Source organism: Sinocyclocheilus grahami, unplaced genomic scaffold (assembly GCF_001515645.1).
Source record: "Sinocyclocheilus grahami isolate Dianchi unplaced genomic scaffold, SAMN03320097.WGS_v1.1 scaffold64.1, whole genome shotgun sequence".
In the NCBI taxonomy this organism is placed as follows: Eukaryota; Metazoa; Chordata; class Actinopteri; order Cypriniformes; family Cyprinidae; genus Sinocyclocheilus; species Sinocyclocheilus grahami.
This window is the reverse complement of record NW_015505243.1, coordinates 84,288-107,470: the sequence shown is the minus strand read 5'-3', so window position 1 is coordinate 107,470 and position 23,183 is coordinate 84,288. Positions and strand designations below refer to the sequence as shown.

At 37.0% G+C, this 23,183-nt stretch overlaps 2 protein-coding genes across 3 annotated transcripts in view; both read right to left on the bottom strand.

Annotated features, from left to right (window-relative positions):
- LOC107584865 (uncharacterized) lies at window positions 1-984 on the bottom strand. The gene has a single exon (XM_016271625.1). It carries the CDS (start codon window positions 982-984, stop codon window positions 1-3), a length of 984 nt encoding a protein of 327 aa, XP_016127111.1.
- An 8,226-nt stretch (window positions 985-9,210) lies between these two features.
- LOC107584864 (coxsackievirus and adenovirus receptor homolog) overlaps window positions 9,211-23,183 on the bottom strand; it is an 18,322-nt gene continuing 4,349 nt past the window's right edge. For both annotated transcript variants that reach the window (XM_016271624.1, XM_016271623.1), the window contains 7 exons: window positions 22,607-22,712; window positions 19,089-19,252; window positions 17,545-17,746; window positions 15,796-15,945; window positions 15,399-15,521; window positions 13,469-13,607; window positions 9,211-9,688 (listed from right to left, as the gene is read on the bottom strand). In XM_016271624.1, the coding sequence (XP_016127110.1) occupies window positions 9,442-9,688; window positions 13,469-13,607; window positions 15,399-15,521; window positions 15,796-15,945; window positions 17,545-17,746; window positions 19,089-19,252; window positions 22,607-22,682 (1,101 nt within the window). In that variant the 5' untranslated portion in view covers window positions 22,683-22,712 and the 3' untranslated portion in view covers window positions 9,211-9,441. The remainder of the gene's footprint in view (window positions 9,689-13,468; window positions 13,608-15,398; window positions 15,522-15,795; window positions 15,946-17,544; window positions 17,747-19,088; window positions 19,253-22,606; window positions 22,713-23,183) is intronic.

Below are 23,183 nucleotides of genomic sequence, written 5' to 3'. Positions count from 1 at the left end.
TTAGTGCCCATGGCTGTGCTCATGCGGTTCTGTTTTGACCTCTTCGACCTTCAAGCTGCTCAAACAAGGGTACTCGTCTAAAAAGAGGTTATACGTTGCGATCAGTTCCTTCCAGTAGCTTTTCTTCCCGTAGACCAGCACGAGCGCGCTGACTGTGGTGTAGATGCTGGCGAAGAGAATGGTCAGAGCCAGTGTGTTCTGCCTCATCAGCACCACCGTCATCTGCGTGAAGATGTCCACGATCAGGAAGACCACGTACACGACCACCAAACTGAGAGTCATCTTGATGACCCGCATCTGCGTGCCGAGCTTGGGCCCGTGGGCTCCGTTGGAGCTGGCCTTCATGTCCAGAAGATGTTTCGCCAGGTGGTACGAGATGGAAATGCTGCATTTGACCATTATTATTCCTGGAACGATATCAGAGATGATCACGTAGTAGAAGATGTAGGCGAGTCCGGTCATGTCGGTGGGCATGATGGACCCGCAATCGCTCAACCCACTGGTGGTGCCGTTGTAGTAGGTCAACACACTCAGCAATGGAACACAATTGGCGAAGCCGCTCACGACGATCACCGCCAGGGCCGTGTGGACGTGTTTGACGATGACCTCCTGGATGCGCGTGTAGCAGTGGACAGGCTCCACCACCAGTTTAGTGCCGTAGTAGAAGGTCAGGAACGCCGTGCTCCAGAATATGATGAACTTGAGGCTGAAGATGAGCACCAGCAGGATGGCCCCCGCTAAGCTGATGCTGCACACGGTGTCGATCACATCCAGCGTCTGCCATAAGTACGTGAGAACCTGCAGGGACATACTGGCCAGGGAGATGGCCGTGATTATAAAGTCGGCCGGGTTCAGTCTGTGCTTTGTGCTCTTTCGGTAGTTCCTCTGGTTGATCAGAAGCAGGTACATGTTGAAGAAGATGGTGAGAATCGCCAAGAAGCCTGTCAGCACCCAGGCCACGAGTTTGTCCAAGGACGACAGCATGATCGATTGCCCTCTGCGATCTTTACATAAACAAACATAGGAAAGAAAAAGAGATCTCTTTAATGCAGTACTAAGGCCCCGTCCACACGGAGATGCATTTAGCTGTATACCCATACATTTTGTATCGTATAGGCATTTCGTCCACACGGATCCGGCGTTTTGGGAGAGTGAAACCGATATTTTTTGAAACCGGGTCCCAGAGTGGATAAATCTGAAAACGCCACCCTTGCGTTTTCGTGTGGACAGCGAATCCGTATATTTTCTGAAACGAAGACGTCTCACATCAGCCCACGTCTTGCCCCTAGTCAGAGTCAGCTACGTCACGTAACAGCAACAAAAACACGAACAAACACTGAACGATTGTCTTTTTATTAACTAACATTAACAGATTAATAAATGCATTGTTCCATGTTCGTTTGTATACCGCGTGCAAGGTTTATGCCCATTGTCCAAGTCTTCTTCTCCGTTTTAGTGTATCTCTGTGGCAGAATTACAGCGCCACATGCTGGTCTGGCATGTATACTACATCGTTTTGTATCGGCTTTGTGGTTTCGTGTGGACGCAGATATTTCTTGAGACGAGGGGAAAAATAGATCGGATAGGGAAAGCTCTGGCTTCATGTGGAGTCTGTGGACATAGCCTAAATCTGCAGAGAGATTACATGTAGATCTTTAGATGTTTCTCCTGAGAAAAAGACCCCAGTGATCTTGTGTATCTCTAGAGCTTCAGAAAAGATCTGTCAAACAGTGTTGTTATTGTTCACTAAAAGTATTAAAAATAGTTTTCAGTCATTGAAATGAAGTCAAATATAAATGTTAGATGAAAAACTTCAATGAAAATTATAAATGTTACATTGGAAACTTTACAATAAAATAAAAGTGGTAAAATGACTAAAACTGAAATAAAAATAAATTAAAGCTAAATCAGTTTTTTTAAGAGAAAACTAATGACAAAAAAATGAAAATGTAAAAATAAAAGGTGTATATATATATAAATTAATATGAACACATACATGTTCTCTGTAAACCAGTGTTATTGTTAACTAAAGCTATTAAAATTATAATTCATAAATAAATACATTAGGTTTACATTTCATTCAAATTACATTTGAAAAACTGAAACGTTGCCCTTGGTAACTAACTGAAAATAAGTTTTTGGTGAAGTACTAAAATTACTAAAACTAAAAAAAAACAAAAAAAAAATAGAGCTAAAAGAAATATTAAGAAACCCCAAAACTATTTTAAAAAGACAAAAGCTCACAACAAAATTACTTTGAAATTAAAATGAAATCTAAAATCTAAAAATATAAGCAATTTAAAAAAAAATGAATAGATATAAATACTATATAAATAATGCCAAAATAAAACTGTAAAGATACCAAAGTCTGCACTCAAAGGTCAGAGAGCTCATTATCACAGCTCATTAACTCAAACATTTCTCATCCAAAAAGATCAAATGTTCTGACTTTTTTTTTTTCAGCTGTATGAAAACTATTGACGCACATTTCTTCAAATAAATTTTAGGAGAAACATCTGACACATCATACACCAAATGAATACATTTTCCCTATGAACAAGCACACACTAAAAAGAGTTAGAATTTCTTCAAAAATAGCATTTCAGTACCTTGTTTTGGAGGCCTCAAATATTTTCTCTCATGTTCACTGTGCTCAAGCTCCTCGTGCATTTAGGAGATAAAAATACCAGAAAATGATGTTCTGTCGTCATGGCAAAATGCAATTTTTAAGAAATAGTAAATGATAGGGAGAGATTTGAAGCTGAATTGCTATGGTTAGTGCTGAAAGCTCTCGACAATAGCTGACTTACTTTTATACACCAGCTATGAAGCCAGATTTGAAGGATGATTTCATACGCTGACCGTAACCATATTTAAAGTAGCTTGTTTTATGGCACAGAAGCATGACTAGTCATTTTAACCACCATCCAGACATTGTGGTTCAACTCAAATGGCAATCAGGGGGCCGGTGGGCTTGTAATTTTGGGTTTCACACTCAGATGCACATCTATACAGGTGCACAGCAATAAAAACACGGTGAAAAGGCTTCTGTAAAAGCGTGATTCAAACGCTGTAGTGTTCATTCAGCCAGAGTCATTTGCTTTCTGATACAAAGCTTTTAGATGTCAGACACAAATTTAAATTCGGTAACATAACAATATGTGTTTACTTTGATGATTAGAGCATTTATGCAATTCAGTATAAGGGCGTTATCCCGTATGGCAAAAATGTAGTTTTTATGGACAAAATATATTTTGAATATATGCTAAATATATGTTATGAAGCTCAGTGAAATATATTTTTGAAATTGAAAATTTAAACAGTCATTTACCAAAATATATTTCTAAATGTATTTCAGGAGCAAAAAAATATATATTTCCAATACAGTAGCCTAGGCAAGAGATCAAAACTAGATTTATTTAAAAAAATTAGTATTTAAAATTTTTTTTTACATTGTGAAATATGTTACTTTTCTGGTTTTTATTCAGATTTTATGTGTTCATCGTGTGTTATAGAAAACAATTCAATTATTATTTTTCAAATGTGATGTGAATGTATTTTCACGTCACATTTGTAAATATGGAGAGCAAAATATATATTTTAAATGCTTTTAAAATGTATTTTCAAAGTGAACAAAAATATATTGGTAGAAAATATATTTACGTTAATATAATGTTAAACATTTTTAACAAATTTATATTTTAAAAGCATTATTTATTAATTATTCATATTTATTTTTTGTTTATATATATATATATATATATATATATATATATATATATATTGCTGTATGGATATTAAAGGTCATCGTTTAGTATATGGCTGAGAGAGGAATAATATAAGAAATCTGCCTCTTTCACAGCAAAAACAGTGATTGTGTTAAATATTTGAGAGATAAAAGATAAAGATAGATAGATAAAAAAAACTAATTAGAGGCTGACCTTTTTAAATGCATTTTTAGTAAGGCTGTAAGCAAATTCAAGATTGGAAGGAAAGAAACTTTTTAAAATGTATTAATCGTTGTTTCTATGCCATATGCTGAACGGCATCTGCTTAAACCTGCTGTTCTCATCATGAAATCATATTGTATAATTATTCAAATGTGCCCAATGTAAATCGAAGCCAAATTTTGTGGTGGTCAAAGTGCTTTGCCAGCATCCGTCCTTCCTGTGCTAATGCATCCTGGATGTCCAGAGGTTTCATTTGACTGGCACACATACCACCGAAACACAACGAGAAGATGGAGTCCTGAGAAAGACTCGCACCTCATTCACAAGACAAATATAGCTCGCCTGACATTCACATGCACCATGCGCCTAAATTGGAATCTGGCTGTTTAACATGCAGCAGATAACGCGGCCAACATAAGCACGTTGCTCTTGACGAACTTCGGTACTCTCTGTTAATATTGTTGAAAACATTCAAACATCGCCAGCGGTCCTTGCCTTAAGCCAAACGTCTTCCCGCTTCCTTAGTAACCCAGCAGTCGGTTTCCTCTGATAGAGAGAATACTTAGATGACCCTGACATTTTACCCACAGATCTGATGGATTAAAGCCTCGGATAATCAGGAGAACCTACAGTATTCTGTTTGTGAATCCAAATGAAAGCTGTTATGGGTATTCAATGATACATCACAATGAATTCATTTCGACTGATACAAAAGTGATTTAATTGGTCAAGCACACAACTAGAGTTCCTTTTGAATAAGATTAATGGTACATTTTCATGTCCTCATCATAGCATATCCTGACACACTGGATAAAATATGAAATGGACTATTTTTAAAAGATGGAGTCATATTAATTAGTTTTCTTTAATTATAATTTCACTTTAAACTAAGGATTTAAAGTCATTTCACGTGTGTGGGTGTTCATTTCTAACATGGAAACAGGCTATTTATTAGGAAATATTTCAGTTTGATCATTTGCTCTCTCTGCTCCAAACATTTGTTTATGTCATTTATAGGTTTTCTTTCTAAAATCCCTTTAACTAAAAAGTGTCTTACTGACATCATCTTTCAGGAAGTGACATCATTTCTGAGGGACAATCAGCCACAGCACAAAAATCAGCAAATATTAGCATGGATTCGATGAATTCTGTAGAATTTGGGGCAGTTTGCGTCACTTTAAAAAAGCTAAAACAATAGAAATCATTATGATAATATCAAAATATCAAGTTGATATCCACTGTCAGCCCTCAGAATCATCCTGTTCATTTTTCTACCATTGTGTAAATAATCAAGCCATAATATTTCTTTAATAACAACACGAGCATAGTTATAGAGTTCAAATGCTACAGGAACAGGAATGAGCCATGAAACAACAGATGAGCAGATAAAACCTGATCTATCACAGCAGAATTTATCTCACAAAAACATAATTTCTTGTTAGGAAACCATTACTTTTTTTTGTGTGGCTCTTATTGGATACTGTCACGCTTTACTAAATGCCCTTAAGTGATTCTGCTGGATTGAAATCAGATACAAATTCTAGAAATTGTCTCAGTGAATCACTGCACAGCCAACACACAATCTAGTAGCTCATCTCTCACCGTTTGTGAATAATGACACACATTGCGTGCTGTTATTTTTAAAGCAATCACGCACCATTTTTTTTTTACTGGCGGGCAAAAAAACAAAAACAATAAAAACCCATCAGATGTACATTGAAGAGACCCGAATATGAGGCATGAAGGTGGACTCTTTAAAATAACTTCCTAGCAACCACTTAGCAATAAGCTATTAGACTAAAAAAACTCCTTAGCAACTGCATAACCGTCTTGGCAACCACCCAGAATGCTATGATTTTGCTCGTGTTTATTTCAGAAAATCAAGCTGGTGTAAAAATGATGGTTTGCAAGGAAAATAACTGTACTCTTTCTTTCAAAACATTGTTTTCTATGCATCAGAATATTGATTTTTCGTGTCTAATGAACCATGGCAAGGACAATCGTCTTCGCTTTGTGCAATTAAATGTGAATTCATCTGCGTTCAGTCTTTCACAAAGAGAATAGCACTGTGTATGTGTTCCTGAAACACGCCGTGTAAATGCGCTAATTTCATTTCACAAACATCTTTTCATGTCGTTCTCCCACACACTTCTGATTTTCCATCCCTTAGTCCAGAAACATTTCCCCATAATCAGAGGTTTTTAGTCAAACAACGCTGTGAGAAAAGTAGAAAAGAAAAAATTGACGAGCTGAACAGCCACCAGGAGGGCTAGTGACACCCAAGCCGGGGGCGCTCTTGCACAAAACTATCACTGCAATGCATTGATTGACCTGCCTATTAGAGGCAGATGCAAATCAAACAGAGCAAACAATTTCCTTCCCATCATCTCCAAATCACACTGCTGAGTTGAACTGAATGCTTGTCAATGCAGGTGCATCACAAGGGAAAAACAGTTAGCCAGCAACAAAAAACAACATATTAGAAACAGAGGCCTTTGCGAATGCAACCTCCACCATGCAGCTGGATTATTATTGTTGATTAAATCTAAATCTACACATAAAAGTTACTTATATAAAAGTTATTTCAGCTAGCTGCCAAGGCAACATTTCTAATTTTCATTTCGTTTAACTTTAAGTAAATCTAAATAAACTATATAAATATATAAAACTATAATAATAAATACAAATTAGTAAAAACTGTATTTAAAATACCATTTTTTTTAAACGCAAAAATGACAAAACACAAAAGAATTATAAAATTGAAGTCAAAACAACATATAAAAATAAAATCAAATTCAATATATTATCAAAGACTAATTAGTGTATATATCAGTTACACAAAATGAACACTCCTTTGCAAACTGGAGAATGAAAATGTGCCTGTTTCCCTTGATGAAATTTCAGTCAATATTTAAATATTTAAAGGGGTCATATAAGTTGTTTGAACTGAAATGTGTGTTGGCAGTGTGTGTACACAACCACCCTAAAATGATAAAAATCCACCCAGTGTTTTTTTGTTTGTTAATCTACTACCCTTTCTCAAATCGAGCCGATCTCAGATGCCTGTCTGTGTGACGTCACACAGACAGGCCCCTCCCACGATAGTTTGATTGACAGTAGCGTTTCAGCACAGACTGGACTGGCGTCTTACCTTAGCTCCGCCCTGAGTGACTGTCATCAGTCCGCCATTGTTTCACCGCCGGAGCAGATGTAGACAAGAATGACTCCTAACAAGCGATTGAGGTGTTCTGTTGTTGGCTGTAATAATGAACATAGCAGTCGTCATTTACTCCCGACATCTGAGCCGCTGAAGATGCAGTGGATTATGTTTGTTTCTGAAGGGAATGCGCCCCCGATCTGCCTAAATGCATCTATGGTCGCGCGAATCATTCGTGATCCAGCCTCATCTACAGAAGAAGTGAGTGTAAGGTTTTTCCTAATAATGTGCTAATTAGCAAGTTTCACGATGAATGCAGCTAAAGTAAACCATCTCTCTGAGAGCGGCTTGGAAGAGAGGGGCGGGGTCAGCAGAGCTCATTAACATTTAAAGGGAAATGCTACAAATCTGCTTGCTCTGAAAAGAGCTGTTTTTGACAGGGTAAAAAATTTGTTTTTTACACTACCACTGAGAAATTTTAACCAAACTATGTTACAGACTTTTCATTAAGACCCTAAATAATCATATCAACTTGTGGAAAATGGGCATCCTATGACCCCATTAACAAATCAAAGACATTATTGCAGCAGATGAAATTATTGCAGGAATTTGGAATTGGAATATACATTAAAAGTGAACAGAAGTCCGTCATTTGTAAATCTGAGGTAAACTTAAGGCTGGAATACACTACATATTTAAACATAATTAATATTCGGAGCTGATTTTAGAATGCGTGTTGTTTTGATTTGTTATGCTATGATTTGTCTCCTAGCAACATAAGTTTGGTCGGAGCAACTTGAAAGTCTGGTAATGTGTTACTCTCAGCGGGTGTTTATAAGACACTGTTTTCAACTAAAAAAACTGAAAACTTTTTATGCGTTTTGACCAATCATTTAAACAGTAATGAAGTTTTGGGGGCCTGAAAAAGCAAACCTTTGAAAACTGTTTTCAATGTGGAAGTTTCTGAAACCGTTATCGTCTTTGTGTAAACTACAAAAAATGCAAATTTGAGATAACACCAATGTCACACGCATGCGTATTACGTGTTCAGTCTATAGGCATTTGTGAGTATGTACTTAACCCCTTATATGTGTATGTGCGCAGGTGTGTAGTGTTTCTTTAAAAAGTGACATCGCCAACTACTGGCCTGTCATGAATAATAGTGTTTTTAGTCATTTCTGTGGATCCGTGTGAACTGGGATCGTTTTGAGATCATTGTCGAATGTATGCGAAACTTTACAAAAACCCAAATGAAAAACCTCTGCATTGTTTACAGTCGTTGTCGTGTAAAGGTACCCCTCAGTTGTTCCAGTTTTTCTCTGTAACCATTTACAAAGTCGGCGAAAGTATGATAGTGTTTAAAAATTTGTTCAGATTTTAAAGTTGTATTTCAGCCATTAGGGGGCGTTCACACAAGACAATCTGCTTGCATTTTTTTAAAAATACTTAGTTTAAACATAAACTTAGGCTTCTTGCTGCTTTTCAGTGTCTATACCACAGTAACTGTTTTTCAGGATTTTTTAAAGGAGGTTTTAGGATGGTAGAGAACCGACAGGAAAGTTGAGGTTTCTCCCAGGGTTTTTGCTTTTTCTCTACTCTTGACTCCTTGTGAAGTTTTCTGTTTCCTGACCGTTGGCTTGCTCACTGGGGTTTACAGAAAAATATAGCAAAGGCATCATTTTCTTTTAATTGAACTTTCAAATGAGGACCTTATGGAATTTGAGGCATTATTATTGCAATGTTTTCCTGCAAAGATGCTTTGAAACATTGTCCTGTGCAATCAGGTCCTTGAAACTGCTCTGATGATAGGAACATCTCTTATTACAAAATTTGCATATGGGTCTGGTGGCATGAATAATTCAGTCATTATTATTATTTTTAATAATCTAATTTTGAGAATTTTTTAAATTTAAATTCAAATAAAAATATCATAATGTTTTATATAATTTTTTAATAGAATTAGATTTTTTTTTATATAATCACCCTTGTAAACAACCACTCAGATGACGTGTTAAATCTCTTACTATCAATCTTAAAAGACTGAATTTATTGTTATAAAGCAGTTAAAAGGCTTGTTAGTTTAATATATTCAAATTACCATGACCACATTTCACCTAAATGTTTATAAAAAAAAAATCATACAAAAATACATCGACACAACTATACACACATATTAGCAGATCTCTATCCTGAACTTTAGGAATATTCACAAATGTGAATATTCTTCTGTGCAGTTTTAATGTCCTCCAATCTTGCCATGGTCTTGCACAGTATTGCATCTTTTGAGTGAGTTTAATCTTTTCATTGCTGTGTCCCCTGGCAGGATGTTGGTGGTTAAACGGGGTATCCATATCTGCTGTCATATCTGAGCGGAGGCCTGTGATCAGATGCAAACATGCTGGCTTCTCTTTGGCCTCTGCTGCGTTCGGTGTGGGTACTGCTGCGACCGGATACGGCCCGTGTGACATCGGCTTTGCCCACAGAGCTGTAATGGATCCCTGGATGGACGTGATAATTCAGTACAGAACGGAAGCTGGAGTTACGGCTTCCCGGGCGACTCTCTGGAGCTGGAGCGTCCTCCCTAAAATACGGTAGAGGAAAGGAACATGTCACTTGATGTTAGCCAAATATATATTTATAGCCGAAGTAGAAAGAGGACACACACATATATTTGGGATTTATCCAGTTGAGAGAATCATTATTGGGTGTGGTTGTGGATAATGAATAACTAGTATTGCTGATTAGTCAGGTATTTACCCATGATTTATTGTGAGACATTCTTCAACTATGAGCTAAACGTGTACTTCCACTGCTGAAGGGAATCTATTGAGCATGTAGCAAGTGGCAACCTCCCCGTCTCTCTCGTGAAACCAACACGGAAGTGACTAAAACTGCAATTCATCGACTGGCCGCTAGAGGCTGGCTCCAAAGGGAGTCAGTCCCATATGGAGCTTTTCCACTGCATTGTACGGCACGGTATGGCTCGGTACGGTTCACTTTTGGGGGGTTTTCCACTGGGTACAGTACCTGGTACCTGGTACTTTTTTTAGTACCACCTCGGTTGGGGTTCCAAGCATACCGTACCGTTACCAAAACGTGACGTGTAAACTCTGCTGATCACGGATTGGCCGGAGAGAATCGTCACTACCTGCGTCACTGAACTTGCGACACAAACACAACTGAACCACTACATTTAAATCAGCACAGCCAGCGAAGGATCGAACGCAACTGTTTTGAACGAGTGCACCTTTTTTTAACAACCAAAAAGTGGCTGTTCCCCCTGTTGCGGAAGAACAGACGTTCCTCTCGTTGATAGCAGAGGAGCGGATCCAGCGAGAGCTTGATGGGGCGACGCGGAATGAAAACGGTTTTTAGGAATCGCGGCAGTAGAGGCGGCGCAACTATAACGACATGAGAATAATCCCGCCCACTCTAAAGCGATACTGAACTGCAGTGGAAATGCAACCCGAGCCGTACCGAGCCGTGCCGTACCGTACTGAGCCGTACCGAGCCGAGTCGTACCACGCAGTGGAAAAGCGCCAATAGACTCCCCATGTTAAAACGCCCAACTTTACAGCAGAAACAAATATGTTTACAGCCTGGTACAAAAAGTGGTTTTGGTCTATATAGCTAATTTTGCCCTTCATGACAACTGTGAGGGGGTGAATTTTTTTTAAAACTCATCTGTTTAAATTATATTAAGCCTTAAAGTTCTGCATAATTAAGGGAGTGGCCACTTGAGTGACAGGTGGATTGCCGCTGCTGTCACCGCCGTCGAGCTAGGTGGGCGTGGTTTCAGCAACCAGCTCCCGCCTCTTTGCCCATTTTCGATTATCCGGGAGCTGCCAAGATGGCGACGGCCGGCTCCGCCCACTTTGATGCTGCGTCCCAATGTGCCTACTTATACTACGCCTTTAAAGTATGTACTCTTTTGGTGAAGAAAAAGTACACACTTTTGAGTGTGTAGTAGAAGAGTAGGCACGCTTTGGGACATACTATCATATCACACAATTGCGTCTTTAAAGGACCGCTCTGTCGCACCCGTTACACGCACCCTGTCACTGTAAACTGGCCTGTCCATCATCCTGTCACAGTTAACATCCTCCACATTTAATTTAATTTAACTTTCTACCGTACTGGAGAGAAAAGAAGTAGCTCGTTGAGCTGCCAGTCGCGGGTCTTTCATGCGGAGAACTCTGCTCATGTTTTCTGCATAATGAGGCATTTAAAAGTTAACGACCAAATGGATGTTTATAAAAGTTCACATTGCTGTTGCAGATGAAAAATAACACGGATAACAATAAATAAATATTTTTTTACCAGGTTAAATGTTGATTATTATGGTGCGTTCAAGTCATGTCGGATAGATCATATTTACAAGTTGCACGCCACCACAAAGTCGTTATTACGAGTGGGAAACTCAATTTTCTTTAAGCCCCGAGTTTCTGAGTTGGGGGCGTGTCAATGAGAAACATGGCGGACTCGATGGATGCAACGTCTGTAGTTGACGGTAAAGTTTTGTTTAAATTGATAGTTTAGTTGTCCTTTAAACTTAAATTGGTCATGTTCTTGTAACGCAGTTGAAATCCAAGTAAAAAAATGCAGACCCTGTTGTATTTTCTTGTAATTTATTACAAACTAAACTGACTTGAACGCACCTGACATCGTAATTACAACTTGTCAACTCGTAAGTACGAACGTCCCAGGAGGACTTGAACGCAGCATTAGTAACTCAACCCTCTTTTTGTAAACCTCTCCTACCGTCGATCTCACGCATCCGCCACGTTTGTAGTTTTTCTAACGCGTTTTATTTGTGTTTGTAGTTCTGGACCGAATCCTTCACCAAAGCGCAATGGATTGTGGGCAATTTTAACCATTAGAGTGTGCACAGATCCACACTTCAAAAATCGACCTGAAATAGTAGACCATCCGGGAACTTTTGGCATACTCAAAAAGACTTTGAATGCAATTTTTATTTTTACATTTGATAATTAAGGTCCATGATTATTGTAAAAAAAAAAATGGAAATCAGTTTAATGTCATTTGAGTTGATATGACTTGTACAATCAAGTTGATTATACATAAATTTCAAGCAGCAACTGAACTTAGAAATTGAAATAAAGTTTTTATGTTGTACAAAAAATAGTGCCACAAAAAAGTGCTACAAAAAAGTTGGCGATTTTCACCCTTTTTAAGCCAAAATATGTAATTTAGCCTGTGTGATTTGTACAGAACCAAGGAATTTTTTTGCATGTGAGTGGTTGGAGGAATATGTCCAATTTATTAATTTTTAAATTTTTTTTACAAGATATTCATTTGTCAACTTTTTGCATTTCAGGAGAATATATGTCCATTTGAACATAAACCTTTTGTGAAAATTATGTTTAAATTATAATATGTATCTTTAAAAGTCATTCCAAATGAGTTTTTTTCCTCATGCACTGAGCCAGAAATCAACAATTTAGCAGCACTTACATTTACCAAACTTTACAGTTATATTCCTATCTATTTTTGCATATTTAAAAAACAAGATTTCTGAAACTTGTAATACAAATCAGTTGTCTTAATCATCTTGTAAAGTATGGTGATGTCAATTAGTTCAAATTTGACCCTATTCACCTGTGGTGTCTTGTCTTAATATTCTGGAATAGAGACAGCAAAGGCATTAATAATGCATGTTCACACTTCGGCTCATAATTAAAAAGTATATATAGCTGGACCTTCTGGTGAAAACGACATTTGATGACATAAGCCAGACTACTCCAATCATTCTCCAATCACCCGCCCCTGCAAGCTCACGTTCATCTGCCTCCATTTTTAAATGCAACACCCACATTTCAACATTGAATCAACAACCGATGCATGCAGACAAAAATATAATTTATCACGGCTAAGAATTGTTTCCCAAAAATTGAGAATTAGTTTCCTCATTTAAACAATTCATTATCTTCTTTTAGCTAAATCGTGGTCACAAATTAAGAATTTGTTCCAAAATCTTATTAATTTGTTTCCTTGTTTTCATACAACGTGGCTACATTGTACTAATTAATTCCCTCATTTTGATTTAATTCAAATGAAGGAAATATTATTTCACTTTCCCCCAGTTTCACAGACAAGGTTTAAGCCTAATCCTAGACTAAAATGTAAGTCTGAGCTGTTTCAAATGAAAGAAACTCACACTGACTGATCTTAAAATATATCAGTGCCTTTGTTTTGTCTCAAGATGCACACCAGTCATGTTTTTTTTCTAAGGCACGTTTATAAAAATTACTTAAATGTCCTAATTGAACTATGGCCTAATCCTGGTTTAGGCTAAGCCCTGTCTTTGAAACCGGGCCTCTATAAACCAGCAATATCTCACCTGATCTCATTGGCAACCTCTTTTTCATAGCGCCTCTTGTTGCAACAGCAAATCAGGAGCCAGATCAGCAAAAGGAGGAGGAGCAGCAACAGCAATGCACCAATCACAGCTCCCACAATCACTCCCACTTTATTGGTTGCTAGAGATAAAAGATTCAGATAAAAGACAGCTGATTATGTAGAGAAGTGGCTCACTCTTAACCTGAGAAACATTTAATCTGAAATTGCAGAGGTTTCACAAAATCATTAATTTTATGAAATAATCTGGGGAATTATTTGGATACTTAAACCACTTATATAATAGATAAAAATGTCTAAATGGCATCAAATCAATTAGCATCTGCGTGTCAAAAGTCTCATGATCTTTTCTTTTCACCAACATCACATTTGTAGCCATTTTTGCTCAATGTCTTTAAATCAGCTGGTATTTTGGTCATTTTTATCACCAAATTGGTCAAGAAAAAAAAGATTTTAAACTAAATATATTACGGCTATCGCGAATAAAGTAAAAATAAAATTAAAAGTGTTGACTGCGGCATTCAATTTAAATCATGTTGCGTCACATTTCCTTTTAGTAGTTTTTACAGTGTTATGCATTATGACCAATCACACACGATTCTGTTTAGCCTACGAATGCAGCAGCCAATCAGAGGCATCCAGATGAGTCATCGCTGAAACGCCGGAGTTTTGTACAATTCTCTCAAAATAACAACAAAGCAAATGTATGTACCAAGTAAGACAGAAATTTGTTTCATAGTGTAGACAGCTTCATTGATTATAACAAGAGTTTTCTGAGAGTGATTTAACTTTAAACTGAAGTTAGTGATGACGTGCTTTGATAATGTAAATGTTCTTCACTCGCTTTCTATATATAATTCATTCGCTGTTTGAATAACCTTGGAAATAAAAGCGTTGAAATTAATAACTGGTTTTATTAAATTGCGATCACGTTAAATACAAATTCAGTCATATTAAAAATAGTGTATGACATGACACCCATATCTGGTACAGACCAAAAAAAAAAGAAGTGCTGTGCTGTTTTTCTGTCAGATAAATGCCACTCGATTTGACATTTTGCCTGATGCACTGACATTCAGATGTTAAGTGAAGCTTATGCCGAGTTCACACTGCACGATTTTCAAGCTTGTCGGCTCGCCGTTGTTTTCACACTGTGTGACTATCTGGGGTAGCATTCAGTTGCTGCTGTGTTCACACTGCACGATGGATCGGCGACAGGGGGTTTCACATTGCATGACTTCACAATAGGAAGAATCGCCGACAGCTCTGTCTGGTGCAGGGTTGCCAGGTTTTCGCTTCAAAACCCGCCCAATTACTACTCAAAACTAGCCTGAAAATAGCCCAATTGCTTTCGAGGGGGTCCCCCAGTAAAAATCGCATTGGGGGGTAAAATACAAATTTTGTTTGGCGGGGTTCTCCTGGTACAATTCACATTCCAGGGCCTAAATATCAAGTTATTGGGGTCGCTTCAACCTGTTGACATAAAAAACAACCAGTGGCAATCGCGGATTTGGCAACACTGGTCCGCAAACTACGTTTCATATAACTCCTCCCCGAACTTCCCGCTGCCCTGTATCTTAGTCTCTCATTGGCTGTAGGTCATCGCCGATGTGTTTTTCAGTCAGAACTCATTTCACACAGCTTGATTGTGAATCGCCGACAGCTCCAGATATTTAACATGCCAAATATTTCACGGGCGTCGGCGACGTATCGGCGATTCCCTCAGATCGCGTCTTTGATAATTCACACTGCGTGATTGTCACTCGCGTGAACGAGCACTGATTTTCCTCAGATTTTGGGCATTTGTCGGCGATTTCTCAAAACCTGTCGGCGAGTGAAAAATCGGGCTAAAATAGTGCAGTGTGAACTCGGCATTAGGTGTGCAAATACATTCCAAATCCACCCATACTTACGGTTATATGCTTGAAGGGCGTATGTGCATTGTTCAGTGCCTACTTCATTGCTGACCTCACAAAGGTACCTCCCTGTGTAGCTCTCGCTGTGGTTTCTGATTAGCAGCTCTCCAGTCTGGGGATCTTCAAACAAAAGAGCCATTCAGAATGTGCAGCACTGCGAAAGACCCAGACCCTGCAGTGTCGTTTACAGCAGATTGCACAGATAAACTTGTTTGGTTGCTATGAGGCTCCAAAAAATGTTTTTGTTTTCATCTTCAGCAGCTGTATGTGGCTTGACAACACCCAGGCCTGAAGCTACAGGTTATTCAAGCGGTACCAAATATTAAACCTTCGCTTGAATATTTGCTGAGTAGTGTTGCACTAGACCTGTGTGGACCTGAGAGGTGGGACTCACTCTGTGTTGCAGTTGGTGGCAGGTTTACGCTTTCTTTCGTCCATGCATATTTTAGAGGAGATGAACCCTGGGAAGATTTGCAGCGGAGCGAAACGGTTCCGCCCTTCTCCTCACTACCTTCCACCCAGCATTTAGGGGGCGAAGGTCTTACTGAAAGAAACCAAAAGAAAAAGAATCGGACGTCATGGACAAAATCACATGGCTGATGCATTAACTTTATGACATTTGACCTACATTCTTAAACCTCACATGCAGGCCTGACTGCATTATTGTGTACAGCTCCAGTTTAACCATCTAATTTATTCCTCAGATAAAAATCAAGTCCTACTCATTTTTTTTTACTCATATCCAGGTTCACATAGAAATGAGTCACATTTAAGTACAGTAGGTTGCAAATGCACTTTCATGTTGACACTCACTTTAAATAAAATAAAACTGAATTGAAAATAAATAAAATAAATATAGAAAATATAAAATGAAAAACTAATTCAAAATCTTAACTATAAAAGTATTTATTTTTTGTTATTATTACAAATAATTTTTAGTCAAGTGGAAAAAAATCTAATATTGAACAAAAACCTAAAATACATTTACATGGCTCTAATATCTATTAATTAAAAATTATAATTATTTTTGATTTCCGATTTGAACTCTAAACATGTCTCTAAATATTCTCACACACACACACAGTGGGTACAGAAAAGGATCACCCCCCTTTAAAATCATCACATTTTGTTGCTTTGCAGCCTGAAATGAAGACGAACACAGTTTTTATTTATCAAGCTGTATTTACTCATTGCAAGTTATAACATCCAAGTGAAAGATAACCAAATCACACAGCAAAACTGAGCACACAGTGGTTGAAGGAGAAAAAGGTAAATGTCCTTGCATGATCTAGTCAGAGCTCAGACTTAAACCCCACTGAAAATCTGTGGAATGATTTGAACGCTCGCCATCAAATTGAACTGAACTTGAGCAGTTGTGCAAAGAAGAGTGGGCAAATATTGCCAAGTCTAGATATGCAGAGTTAGTAGAGACTGAGACAAATCCCAACTGACTAAAGGCTGTAATTAAAGCAAAAGTGATTCAACAAAACACTGACACAAGCGGAAGATCCTTTTTCCAAATCAGTGATTCTATTTTTTATTATGCTGGCGTAATATCTTTCACTTGGATGTTTTAACTTGCACTGAGTAAATACAGCTGGATAAAACAAAAGCTTTGTCCGTCTTCATTTCAGGCTGCAAAGCAACAAAATGTGATCATTTTAAAGGGGGGTGATTCTTTTTTATGACCACTCTTTGTGTGTGTGGGACGTGTGTGTGTGTGTGTATATATAAAACACTAACCTGAAACTAGAATAGTCTGAAAAAAATACTAAACCAGAAAATTGGGAATAATTATATATTTTTTTGAATCAAATAGAAACAAACTCATCCAAAACTCCAAAACCATAGTTACACCACTCTTAAAGGCTCACAGCACTGAGCCAGAGATTTACAAGAGGGTGTAAATCATTGAGTCTCTACACAGACGAGGTGGCGGGGTTTGGCCAAGGTTACCAGAAGAAAACAGAAGTCCGATGTGAACAAGGAGCATCCACTCCACCTACCATTCCAGTCATGTCATCGTGAGCGACTGGATGAAAGGGGCAGGCTAGGGTGGAGAGAACCGGTAAAACAGAAACCCGTTATCTTGATAAGAGTGTCAGAACCGGTCAGCAGAGTCACAGAATGAGCACGTCCTCACCCAGCACTACTAAAGTGATTTTCCTCGAATCGATGCCAGGTGTCTTCTTCACTTTGCACTGGTACGTGGCTGTGTCTGAGACCTTGACGCTGGAAATGCTGACCGTGGCATCACCACGGCTCGGGTCGCCAACAAACTTCAAGCGACTCATCAGGTCTGGGCTTCCTAGCTGGTACTGTTTCCCTCCAGTGTAAGATAAGATCTGTCAGACAGAGAAACACAGCTCAGCGAGTCTTATCTAATATAACAGGTCTAACCACCTGCCGTCATTAAGACGGAGCCTTATGCAGGGATTTCTCTGAATCTCCGCACGCATCCCAGGAAAGCCTGAGGTTAAGCAGTTTGGACAAGGTAGAAATGGGAGGAAATTACAAAATCCATCAAGATGATATGATTGATGAGGTGGAGACTGTGATCTCTTTGGAGCTGAGAACACATTCCTACATTCTTGTCTTATCAAACATGCCAGATGTTACGTAAAGAAAAGCTGCACCGCATGCTTTCTTTGCACCTTTCTTCCTTCTTCCTAGTTCATTTTAAATGGTCATTCAGTGTGAAAATATTCCAGTCTCTCAAATGATATGAGTGTTATTTTAGTGCCATTACCATTTAGTACCAGTCAGTCTTATTTTAGTATGATTAAGATACTATATTAATATTTTTATTTTTATTAATTTTTTAATTTTAACTTTAAAGTCAGCACAAAATGAGAATTCACATTATTTTCTAAAATAAATTAGAATGATTTTTTTTATATTTTAAATTTAAATTCTAGTTAATTTTTGTAATTTTGTTGTGTTTTGTCATTTTATTTGTTTTTTTACTGTCAGTATAATTTTATTAATTTTTATTTTGGTTTTAGCTTATGATTTATATGATGATTTATTTTAGTGTATGAAGTTACTAAGTGAAACTAAATGAGAAATGTTACCTTGGCAACTAGCAGAAATAAAAATAATCGTTATATTTTATTTTAATGCAATTAACGTTAATTTTATTTTAAGTATCATTTTAGTTTTAGTTACCTGTAATACCAATAGTATTGTTGAACTATAATAGTTCATATTAATATTTGGAATTATTTTTTATTTTAATATTTCCTTTTGTGTGTTGCACTTTTGTCATTGTATTTTACACACACATATGTGTGTGTCTATATATTTTTTTTCATTTCTATTTCAAATTTAGATTTAAATTTTATATTTATCCTTTTACTTCAACTTATACTAAATGTAAATGAGAACTAGCTACAGTAACAAATTATTTTTTAATAAAAGTTTCTTAATTTAGTACATTTTGGTTTTAGTTAATAAAAAAAAGAATTCTGATATGAACTATTTAAAATAGTTTTAGAGACTGGCTCCACATTGCCAATTATGCCTACTGAGAAACATCTTAAGAAGTGTATTTTAATCATATTCTGATGCTTTCGAAAGAAGTCGGATCCATTTTCATTTTTCCTGTTTCTTAAAGATGCCAGTAACAAGCCAATACAATACAAGATGTGCTTTAATCTCCATTCTGTATCCTCAGCACTCTCTCACCATCTCATCTTTCTGGGTCATGTCTTGACTGACGCGTGTCCACTCAATGTCCAGGTCTCCTATATCTGAGGCATCCACGGTGTATGTGCAGTCCAGAGTAACACTCTCCCCCTGAGCTTTCTTGACCGTCTGTGGTCCTGTGGATGTCACATGTACCGCCAAAGCTAAAGGTTCACAGAGAGAGATACGGAATAATGATCATTCATTTTACAAACACCGGTCTTGTCCAACTAAGAAAATGTGTCTTATTGAATATAATTTTTCCCTCTGTACAATAATATAAATCAGCGGTTCTCATCTTTGCTTAAAGCCAGGAAGCATTTTTATTGTGCTATTTATTACTCATGATTATATGGTGAATGCAACACCTGCTGACTGCAATGATAGAGCTTGAAAGATCAAAGACAATTTTTAATATAACTCCGACTGGATTCGTCTGAAAGAAGAAAATCATATACACCTAGGATGCCTCGGGGGTGAGTAAAACGTAGCCTAATTTTCATTTTTGGGTGAACTAACCCTTTAACATTTAGTTATGTGGTCATGTGCTCATAGTTGTGATGCCGTAACTGTGATGATTTCTGAAGAAACCAACGTTTTTGTTTTTTTCTTAATTTCAATAATTGGTCTGAGGAATGGCATGACATTTATTTAAAAAGTGTGCAAATAGTCCTGTTTTCTATGATGTGCACGTTTAAAAACAGATCAAGAGGAGAATTTGCTAAAAAGAATCATGGCTGCTAATAGTGCCGTTTATTTGCACATTCTGTTCTGTCTGTGATAGAAAATCTGCTGAGTGCAGTTTCCAATCTTGCCAGTTCTGAGTGCTAGAATGTGGAGGATGATGCTGTACAGTGCAAATTGCGACAGTCTGCATGCATCACTCTACCACAATGATCCAGACACCATCCATCGCTCTTTAAATGCTGAAAGTGCACTTGACAACATGCGGAATCTTCTCCATTATTTGATGAATTACCTGAGCCACGATCACTAGATAATTTTTCACAGGTGTAATAGCATAGCATTAACTGCACCAAGCGGAATACTGTAGTGAATACGAAACATTCTATATTAAGCCTAAGAAAATAGTTGTTTGAGAATACCACACATTTTTGTGCTGAACCTCGTCCAACAAAAATATGTTCTAAGATGTTTTTATTAATGTTTCCATTAGAATGTAAAAACATTATTTCTGAATGTTTTCTAAATGTTCTAAATGTCCAGATTTTTATTAAATGTTTTTAAAATGTTTTTTTTTCTTGTTTATACAAAGGGAACATTCTATTGAATTATTTTGCATACATTATGGGAACGTTACTTTTAAATGTTCTCTGAACATTCTGAAACAAGCAGCAACATAAAAAAAAAACGTTCCATGAATGATGTATAAATAATATTTTTGTGCTAACGTTTTGAGAACGTTCCCAGCTAACAAAAATATGTTCTATGAACATTATGCTAACTTTCCTGTTAAGTTATGAAAACATCCTTTAAATACGTCCATTTTTTAAATAATATTTTTAACAACTTTACATTTTTTTTTGTCTTGGTTATGTGAACGAAAGGACGTTTTGAGAACGTTCCCAGATAACAAAAATATGTTCTTGCCGTTTATTTGCACATTCTGTTCTGTCTGTGATAGATTGAGTTAACATACGTCCATTTTTTAAATAATATTTTTAACAACTTTACATTTTTTTTTGTCTTGGTTATGTGAACGAAAGGAACTTTTTACTTCGATTTTGCAAACATTATGGGAACATCACTTATGAATGGAACTTTCCATTTGATCATTTAGCAACAATATGGGAACTTTTGTATGTTTTCTGAACCTTCTGAATAAGTAGTAACATTTAAAAAGCGTTAGATGAATGTCCAACTAAAATGTTTCAGGGGGAAAAATAAACATTCCATGAATGATGCACAAGTAATTATTTAGTTCTAACATTCTGAGAGCATTATTAAAGACCAGATAACTTTGAACAAACGTTAAGTTACTGGAAGAACAATTGTTCATAATTTTGAGAGAACCTTGCCAGAACATTAGCCAAAGTTCTGAGAATGTTATGAATTTATAATTTGACAAAAGGCCACAGGAGGGTGCGAACTACGGGGGAGCTAGGGGGAGCTCGGCTCCCCTTAATAAGACATGGGCTCTCCTGAAAACGTGATTTGTGAAATTTTGGGGGGTCTCAAAAAATATTGACATCGTGTTATTTTGACGTGCAATTTCAGTTTTGTGTAATGTGATCATCGTGGATTATTATGTGTAAAATTGCAAAAATATCATTCATTCATGCATGACGGCGATTTAAACCTAATTCACTTCAATAAAGATAACTATACATGCTATTCTTGTCATGAGCATCAAGGTGTGGGGGTGCTGCGGTGCAAATTCCACTCATGTTTAGTACATGTTAACTCAAAGATTCGTAGAAAAAATATAAACGTTGGACTCTGTGGTCGATTCTGTGTTAAGGTAAGGCAGGCATGTTATTCCCAATTATGTGTTGTGGCTGGGTTGTTAAAGGTCTATCTTACCTTTTTATAATCTGAAGAACCTTCTTTCGCCACAAAGAACCTTTTGTGAAACAGAAAGGTTCTTCAGATGTTGAAGGTTCTTTATGGAACCATTTAGACAAAAAGGTGCTTCTATGGCATCGTGAAGCACCTTTATTTTTAAGAGTGTAGTGCTTGCATAAAGCAAGTAGTGCATACACTTGTAGCTGTTATGTATCTTTGCAAGTCATTGTAAGCCCGCTTTTGAGGCATGCGCAAGCCCCCCCCCCCACCGTTATAAAAAAAAAAAACATGTGGGCTCCCCCAAAGTCCACGGTATAGTTCGAACACTGGCCACAGCTGTCAAGGTCACACAAATGTTACCAAAAACAACTGTTTACTTATATATTTTTGAAGAAATGCTACAGATTGTCGGGTTCATCATGTTCTTAGCAACAAATATCAAAACAACAGAATATGTCAGATGACTGTATCATTCCTGTAAGTATTGCACGTTCACACAAAACACAGGGAGTGTCTGTACAATTTATAGATCATCTCTCAGCTGGAATAAAAACAGTCCAAGCATGAATGTGTTGAGCAACATGCTGGGTTAAAACCCTGTAAGAGCATCGATGTATTGGTAAAAAATCACGCATTTTCATGCTCTGTAATTTTAGTGCATTTAATTTTATGCAAATCACGCTCACAGATAATGAACGACCTTATTGATTTATGCACTCTACAGTACATCTGCTGCTTTGATATGCACATGCAAGTGCATTGAAGTGAATCTCAGATCCAGTAATATTCAATGCTAGAATTTGCATAAAGTGTAGTGGCAGGCCAGCGCAACTTCTTAATATGCAGGGTTAATTTATGCATAACATGGTCACACTTAGACTGCCGTAGAAACTCGATATACAGCCCACAAAGTGAAGAGAAAAGTGACCTTTAACACAGAAAACGCTCAAAGAGACTGTTAAATAAATAAATAAAAGTAGTATTTTACACACCTGTATGATTTAGACATACTGCAGTGATGTATAATGCAGCCAAAGGTAAGGGGAAGTTAAACCAAAACTTGCTCATAGCCAACTGTCAGCTTTTCTCACAGAAAACCTGGGGGGAGGGAAAAGAAAAGCACAGACTGTCATTGTCCCTTGCTGACGGACACCTCATTTGCAAGTGTGGATCTTCTGATAAGGGTCACACATATGGCAAATTCCAATGTCATTTTAGCTGGAATGAGAAAGTCTTGAGTTTCGATTCAAAAGTGTAAAAACAAATCATTAATCTCTCTGAAGTACAGAAAAATCAAATCAGCAACCAAAGATGGATGGTCTCTGACAAATGGGATCTGTGTATGTATGTACAGTATATAATAGACAAGAAATAAGGAAGAAATATCTAAAAGCAATAAAAATTTAACTATATATCTATATAAAATATAACTATATATGTATAAGTATAATATATTTCCATGTAATCATATATATATCTTGTCTTTTATAAGAAAAAAATATTTCAAAGCATATACAAATCTGCATATAAAGCATCTAAAAAATATAACCATATAACCATTTATATATA

Bases quoted from the DNA above. Each gene is read 5' to 3' on its own strand.
- LOC107584865 (XM_016271625.1), bottom strand. From the start codon at position 984: ATGCTGTCGTCCTTGGACAAACTCGTGGCCTGGGTGCTGACAGGCTTC.